At 33.6% G+C, this 9,214-nt stretch overlaps 1 protein-coding gene across 1 annotated transcript; it reads left to right on the top strand.

Annotated features, from left to right (window-relative positions):
• Window positions 1–360: 360 nt before the first annotated feature.
• On the top strand, window positions 361–1,374 carry LOC133831976 (uncharacterized). The gene is made up of 2 exons (XM_062262376.1): window positions 361–504; window positions 730–1,374. Exons 1-2 carry the CDS (start codon window positions 361–363, stop codon window positions 1,372–1,374), a joined length of 789 nt encoding a protein of 262 aa, XP_062118360.1.
• Window positions 1,375–9,214: the final 7,840 nt, after the last annotated feature.

Raw genomic sequence — 9,214 nt, 5'->3', positions numbered from 1 at the left:
ATTCCATCGAGTCTTCATTCATTGTTGTCTAGAAGTATCCTTGCCTTAGGATCTTCTTCGATAAGCTCTGGCCCCCAGCATGTTCTCCACAAAAGCCTTCGTGGACCTCTTTCATCAATTCTTTGGCTTTCTCCTTTGAAATACATCCAAAGAGTGGCATTGAGTATCCCATTTGGTACATGATTCCATCGACCAGGATATACCTAGCAGCCTGCCGCTGAAGGGTCTTAGCTTTGTTCTGTCTGTCGGTAAGACGCCCTGCGTATGGTACTCTTAGTTATCATAATTATTATCTTCAAATTATTATTAAATGCTATGCTCATTTGAGCTAAAACTCATTCAATTTACATATCATCAAAAATGAATTTCAATATTGGAAGCTCATTTGAGTCATCATACTCTGATGGTGAAAATGATGATGATGCAAATCTAATTAATGACAATGAGGCGATTAATGCAAAAGAAACACTAATCACCATGAATGCAAACAACAACATCTGCATGGTTCGCTATCTCAATCAACTAAACAGCGAGGCAATCCACTGAGGCTCAATTCATGATCATAGAACTATCAACCGGGGTCGTGAAAGTGTTGATCGTAATCTATTCAATGATTACTTCTCAGAGAACCCACATTATAATGATTCAAAGTTTCGTTATTGATTTAAAATGTCTTGAACTTTATTTCTTCGTATTGCTAATGTTGTGACTAACAACTATTTTGTGAAGAGAAAAGATGGCATGGGCAAACTTGGGTTGTCTAGTCTTCAAAGAATCATTGCCATGTTTCAGATGTTAGCATATAGCGTCCCAGCAGATGTTGTTGATGAGTACATAAAAATAGGAGAGTCTACAACTATTGAAAGTTTTAAGAGAATCTGTCGTGTAATTGTGGAAGTTTTTGCTGAGCAATATCTAAGATCATCTAACACAAATGACGTTTCTAAGCTACTCCATGTTGGTAAACAACTTGGTTTTTCAGGAATGTTGGGCAGTCTAGACTGCATGCACTGGAAGTGGAAAAATTGTCCAACAACTTGGGCAAGACAATATGCTAGTCGAAGTGGGCACCTAACTATTATTTTCGAAGTTGTAGATGATTATGGCATTTGGATATGGCATGCAAATTTTGGTTTACCAAGTTCCAATAATGACATTAATGTGTTGGAGGCATCCCATCTCTTTTCCAATCTCTCTTCAAGTATTGCTCCTCGTGATCATTATGTTATTCAAGGAAAAGAATATAACACAGATTATTATTTAGCTGATGGTATATACATGAAATGGTCTACTCTTGTACAAACTATCCATGATCCACGGGGCACTAAAAATAAATATTTTTCCATGAAACAAGAATCATGCCGAAAGATATAGAATGTGCATTTTGAGTTCCTCAATTGCGTTTTGTAATTGTGTTGGACCATCATGTTTTTGGAACAAACATGTGTTATAATAACTGTGTGCATTATTATGCACAATATGATAATCGAAGATAAATATGATATTTATGCACCAATCAATGAATGGAAGGAAGCGCTAATACTAAATATTGAGAAGGTGGTAGATGAGAATAACAAATTTGAAGAATTTCTTAATTGATACAAACATATCAAAGATAAAGAAGCTTACTTTGCACTTTGAAATGCACTAAATGATTATTTGTGAGACGAATATACTAATTTATATAATTAGTGTATAATTATTATTATACTTTTCGTTTTTTTTAAATTAGATGTAATCTTTAATTTTTTTTAAAATGTAATGATTAATTTTCATAATGCAGGAATTTAAGTTAAGTCTATTAATATTTTTTTATTTGATATAATTTTATATATTAATTAATTAAATTATTTATTAATGATTAAAAAGAATAAAAAGAAAAATATTTACTTTTAAAGTAAAATTTGAAGTTAAATTTAAAGTAGTGATTGAAGATAAAATAATAATTTAAAGTAAGAAATGTAAAAAAATAAAAATAAAATTGATTTAAAATGAAGTTATGGATGAAGATGACATTATAATTAGACTATTATATATGAATCATTTATGTTCTATACTAAATTTATTATAAATTTCATCTAATCATATTTAGTTAAATAAAATACATTTAATTAATAATATACGCATGTAGTAGTTTTATGTGGCGGTTTAGCAATTTTTAGTATCGAGTTCGGTGGTTTAGAAATATAAGTAATTAATATCAACTTATTATTGAAGTGAGTTCTGGGCTGAGATTCATATTATGTATTGTTTAAATGTTTATTTTAATAAATGATTTTAGATTTTAAGATTACAAATGATTCAATTGACAAGTATTTTTTTTAATAGGTGATATACCGATTCACGTTTATTTTAATAAAGATTTCAGACAACTAAAAGGAAATCATGATTGCGAATCGTACTAAGTTGATAATTATGGCATATAATTTTCACTAATCAATTATATCCTAATCACTATTATTGGTGTTAGGATTATTTTCATAATATAACACACGGCACGATGTAATAAAAAAAAACGAGATTTAAAAAAAAAAAATCATGTATTTTAACTTTTTTACCATGCTTAATTTTAAAAAAAAAATATTATCTTAAGTTTTTAGAAAATATTTTTTCTAAAGTTTTATATTTACAAAAATATGATGTTGATGAAACAACAATAAGACAACATCTAAACATTAACATACTACATACTAACATATATTTATAAAAAAAATCAAAATATATTTGCAAACAACTAAACAACAAATAGACATCAACACAGCAATAGAACAACTATAAATAAACTTAAACAACTAAAACCAACATGAAAAAAGTTATACATAAAATCTAAACAACAAAAAAACAACAACCCCACACAACACAGTACAACCTATTACATTTTTAAAAAGCAACACACTACAATACAATATCGAAAAAGCAACTAGAAAATAACAATTGGACGACAACTAGACATCAACTCACTGCATTAAAAAATAACTAAAAAACAACAATTGAACAACTAGAAGTCAACCCATTACATACTAACACGTTTTTTTTATAAAAAAATTCAAAATATATCAGAAAATAATTAAACATCAATTAGACATCAACACAACAACTATATTTAAACTTAAACAACTAAAAAACAACACGAAAACAACTATACAGAAACCTAAACAACTAAAAAATAACACAAAAACAAAATGATATTAGACAACTATACATAAACATAAACCTAAACAATGGGTGACCCAAAAATCCAAATCTAGCCGTTGAAACAGTCAGTGCTTCGGCTCTGTGCAATTGGAAACACGCATGAGTGCTCTTGGGCTTGGGTCGAAGACTGGGGTCGCATGCGTTCTCGGGTACTTCGTCGTGGTGCAGCTGGAAACGCAAATGGATTCGCGCAGCTGGGGTCGGGTTCTCGCCTGGGTTCTCTCGACTCTGAGTTCGAGTTGCAAAGGGTGGTGATGTAGCTCTCGTGGTCGGGGTGCTAGATTCGAAGGAGGATCAGGACGCACATGGATTCACGTAGTTGGGGTCGGGTTCTCGCCTAGGTTCTCTCGACTCTGAGTTCAAGTTGCAGAGGGTGGTGATGGAGCTCTCGTGGTCGGGGTGCTGGGTTCGAAGGAGGGTCGAGCCTGGTGGTTCGCGACTGGTGTTGTGCAGCTGTGGGGTGGGCTCTCCCTCTCTCTCTCGCATTGGGTTTGGTGGCATCGCACGGTGCTGAGCTGGGCTGCGACTGGGCTCTCTCATCTTCTTGGCGAGGTACAGCTGATGGCATGGGTTCGCATGTCTGGGCTAGGGACGAAGACGCATAAACCAAGGTTGCAAGGATGAGTCTGTAAAAGTGTAATAAACAAACAATGAATAGTACAAAAGTTTAAAAACCCGTGTGTCAATAAAAATGTTAAAAGATAGTTTTTTTGTCACTTTATGTAAAATTCTCTAAAAAAAATTACAAAAATATTGAAAATTTCTCTTTGAACACATACAAAAAATGTTAAACGTTGAAATAGTTCGAACTTTGTGATGCTGGTAACAAAATTATATATTGGCAAACTGAGTGAAATTATATTTGCTTTTATAAATAATAGGACGTTTCGGTCAAATTTTGAGAAATTATAACTAATAACTTTGTGTATATGTATTTATTTTATTTTAGATAAATTACCATTTATTGTATTTATTATGAACAAAGTGGTGTATTAATACATACCACCACACAAAAATTATATTAAAAAGAAAGTGATTATCTCATGTATTTGAGCCTATAAAATCAAGTGGATGTAAAGCACAACTATCCAAACAATCAAAAAATGCCACTACAAATAATTCAAACGAAGAAAGTTGCACGCTTCTAATGATTATGGGACTTAATTTCAAAACCAATTGATAATAAGTGTTGTTAGTGCTATATATATTTTGGTTCTATAAGAAGGCAAAATGGGAAATATGAGACCCATTATTGTTGAGCTTAAACTTTAAACTCAGTCTTCAGGTGAGGTATGAGCTCGAAATGTAACGCCATGTATAACCAAAATCGTTACACTGTGTATTTAAAATAGTGCTTAACTTGCTAATTAAGTCATTTGAACATAAACGTGTAATTGAATACTAAGTCAATGTCAAGTATTAAAAGATTTGGTCAACAAAATGATTATTTTTCATTAAAATATTAAGTTTATACACGGGATCCCCAAAATCAGTTTACAGACTTGTAAAAGACAAATAGAATACAATTTAGTTGTCCTAAGCGGCAAATCAGGGTTTGACCCTAGTTCCTCCCAAGCTATCTCGACCGTGGCAATCGAGCAGGCCGCATATGTACACACTGCCCCTGAAGCTCTCCAACTCATGGCTGGTCCAGCTATCTCTTTCCCTTACCTGCACCACGTAGCACCTGTGAGCCAAGGCTCAGCAAGAAAACTTAAACCAGCATGCACAACTAGGCAACAGTATAAAAGCAGTAAATATAATTCATCAAACTCATTTAACAATAGGATGTAAATAATGCAACTAGCAGTATTATTCAACCAGTCAAATATGTAAACTAAACTCATCAATCAATTAAACTGATTAAGTGTGAATCACATTTCTGTTTATTGTATAATACCCAGGCCTGGCGTCCTTAGGCCGAGTCCCTTGGTCTCTTAGCCGACCCCGCACCCTTAGGCCGGCCTGCAAACATATATATTCAGAATACACAATGCATAGCACATAATCAATGGCAGCGCATACAAGCATGCCCATCCATATATTCCCAGCCACAGGTATATTCATATTCATAACATATTCATATAAGGGGGTTTAAGCCCCAATCACAACTCGGGTGCAGTTTTCTTACCTCAAACCTCGAGCAGCTAACGTATGGTAACCTCGAGCACGATCCCTAATTTTGAGCCCTTGCGGTATAAGCTAGTCACAATGTGATAGTGGATAACCATTAAAATCCTAAACTAATTAAAAGCTTTGAAATAATATACGAGCCTTCGGGAGCACGATTTCTACTAAACCGGTTAGTAGAAATCGTCCTAAGCACTTAGGTTTAGATCCCTGAGCCCAAAAGCCTATTTTGGCTAAGGCTGCCTAGGTGGGCTGCGACCTGGCCCTGAGGGTCGCAGCGCGCCCCCTGGTCAGAGGTGTCAGTTCCCAACTCCTACAGGCATGCGGGCCGCGACCTGGCCCTAAGGGTCACAGTGCGCCTAAGATAAAGAGAGCCCCCCTAGGCTCTTGGGGCCACGCGGGCCGCGGCGCCCATGAACAGGGTCGTGACGCGCCCCCATGAACCCAAAAAACCCAACTTCCTTCTGTGTTTTCTTCCCAATTCAGAGCCACAAAATCAAACCTAAACATGTTCTAAATCCATAATTGAGTCTAGAACTCCCAATAACACCTTACCGCAACACAAACAACCCAAAAGATCAAGCCAAATGGTTAACCCAAATCAAAATCCAGCCATTAACTAAACAACCCAACCAAGCTAAGTTACAACAGAAACTCACCAAAATCAAAGCTAGAATTCTTACCTCAACTGCAAATTTGACTCCCCTTGACTTGCTCTACCTATTCCCAGCTTCAATCCCTAGCCCTCAAGCTTCAATTTCCCAGCTGCTGCAACAATTTTCCAAAGGTTTCACCAAGGTCTTCAAGTGTACCAAAATAGAAAGAGAGGAATAGAGAAAACCGTATAGAAGGGAGAGAGAAAGAGAGAGCTGAGAGAGGTTCCTTCCTTTGCTTTCTTCCTTAGTTTCTAGTTTCTTCTCAAACCACCCAGCTGCCTAAGTCCATTCCTAACCTCAAAATACCCCTTAAGTTTCCTCTTATCCTTTAATGGCCTCAAGGCCAAATCGTCATTTGCCACAATTCCTGCTAATCCTCGAGTGCCCCCTATAAATTCCCAATTAATCCCGACATGCCCATTTAATCACCCAATACTTTACTCGTTACTCAATAAGTCCCAAGTATATGTTAAACTTCTCAAAATACTCCTAGGCTCACCCCGGGCCGGGTATTAAACTCCGTTGTGACTATTACGCTAATCCACTCACTAGGATCGCCTTGAGCCGTATACTGTAAATATATATCCACATAATAATGTGGTCTCAATCATTTACACACATATAATCACATTTATGCCCGCAACGGGCCAATATCACAAATTTTCCCTTACTATCAAGAATGGGCCCACATACATATTTAATACACATAAATGTGCATTTCGATCCATATCATCATATAAATCATATATGCCACGTAGTCACACATTCAATCAATTAATTCAACATATATTTCCATTATGCCCTCCAGGCACAGTAATCCAAGCATTTAGCCTTAACAGTATATTCGGGTCGTTACTTGAAAACTAGTAATTGATTCTTTATAAGGGACTTATAAGTCAAACATGGAATCGAGGAGGTTGTCTCGAGACTGTTAGGAACGAGTTTCCTAATACGCAGCGGAATGGTGGTGGGGTTGGCCCAGTGTACAACAAAAAATTTGTAACATATTTAAACTACCTTTAAATATGCGGATCCATTAATATACATACATTAATCATAAGCAAGATAATAATATAAATCATACCTCTTGAAGCCTATCAAGTGTCCTTGCTATCTTTTCATATTTAGAACGATCTTCCTATCCAAGTTGCTCCTTAGCACTCACACCAAGATCTTCCAAAGCGTTCTCTACACCTTAAGAAGTGTGTGGGCACTTAGAGAATGAAGGATACTTTATTTGTGATTCTACTTGATGTACTCAACACATGAGATCAAGAGAATAGGCCTGAGAATTGGTTCTTTATTTTTCAGGGAGAGAAAACTATCATTCTATTTTTCACAGAGCGAATAGACTCAGTTATCTCAGATATCTGAATATTTTCTGATTGGTCATACTTAAAAGAAAATATTCAAATTTAAAAAATAAATCTGTAACCAACTTACAATTTACTTTTTAATTAATTAATTATTCTATTAATGAAAAAATCCAAAAACCAATTTTTGAATTATTCATTAATTAATTAAATAAAAATGAAAATCCTGTCCTTGAAAATAGCCCTACACGCCAGGACTGTGTGTGCACGTGTAACATCCCTATTTTTAGGGATGTTGGTTTTTTTCAATTTTTATTTAATTATTTATTCAAACTTCTTTGTCAGATAAGATCTAACAACTTGATAACTAATTCAAATTTAAATTAATTATCAAATATAATTAATTATTTGAATAAATATTAATCTTTTAAATTCAAATCCAATTTGAACTTATTAGATTATTATCTCCCACTCAAATAAAGATATTTAATTAATTTTACCAATTAATTAAATCCAATATTTTTGAAAATAAATATTTAATTTATTATAATTTCGAAAATTATAATTTATTAATTATTTAATTAAAATTTGAAATTAATTTAATTATTTAATATAATTTTGAAAATTATACAATAATTAAATATTAATTAATTTTGTTAACTACAACTAATTTGTCATTAATTAATTAATTACTATTATCATATAATTGCATATTTGGCCTGAAGAACAAATTTCTCCTTAAATATGTCTTTAAACTATTTTTCCATTCATACCAACTCTTACCTTGAATAGTGTTGATAGAGCCGCTATGGGGACCTATGGACCTATAATTCCAAGCTCCAATAAATTTGAGATTATTAATTAAATAATATTAATTTATTAATCTCATGATTATTCCACTATAAATATGAGACTGCACTATTATAGACATTTAATTTACTGAGTACTTTATAATCATAAAGCGTCAATTGATATAATCATTGCATACAACTTGACCCTCTAATAATGGTTCATAATTAATCGAGAATAGAATTACCGTTTTACCCTTTTAATTATCTCTTGTTTCCTCAAGTACCATTGACTTTACTAGTGAAGGTTAATTCATAACTAAATTATGAATTTGAGCTCAATAACCTTTAAGCCCCAAAAGTCAACCCTTTAGAGAACCATCATTCAATCTCTAGCGAGAAGGCATAGATTCCATATCTGTATACTATGTCCCCAGCCATCTACATTAATGAGTTCCCAAAACAAAAGTTTCTAGCTTGATCATTCTGACAGACCCTAACAAGTGAATAAAAGAACTCATATAACATAAACAGGAGTTCATAGTAACTTCAGGCTTAAGATCTATTTGTATATGATCATCAGTTGATATATTTAATTAATACTTCGAAACAATATTTAACTAAGTATTAATAAACATATCTGATCCAGTTCTATATATTCTCTAATATATAAAGCACCTCCACTAAAGTGTCCTACCACACTAGTGATCCGGATCTAGATCACATGTATTCATAATACTAGTGGGCCGTCCTTGCAGTAATTAATCTAAAGATTCCATAACTTTATTTTACTGCGAATTATTCAAGTTCATTTATCTCAAACACAATCCTCCCATACCAATACGTGTTTGAGATCACATATATGAACTTAGGAATTTTCCTGATATTTACTTAATATTATCACATAATAATATAGTCCATAAAATATATGCATAACAAATTCAATTCATTTATTTATTTCATAAAACAATGTCTACTACATATGCTTTCAAGGCACAATTCCCAACAAAGACGAGAACAATGTGTGAAATCTTCGAGTTACATGGTGTGCTTCCCCCAAGGTAGGGCTGAGTATCGGTCGATTTGGGTGATTTTTTTCTATTCTAAAATCCAGATTTTGGTTTTCGGTTCG

Source organism: Humulus lupulus, chromosome 4 (genome assembly GCF_963169125.1).
Source record: "Humulus lupulus chromosome 4, drHumLupu1.1, whole genome shotgun sequence".
Lineage (NCBI taxonomy): Eukaryota > Viridiplantae > Streptophyta > Magnoliopsida > Rosales > Cannabaceae > Humulus > Humulus lupulus.
Note: the sequence above shows the minus strand (reverse complement) of the source record. Positions and strands in the feature narration are given on the sequence as shown.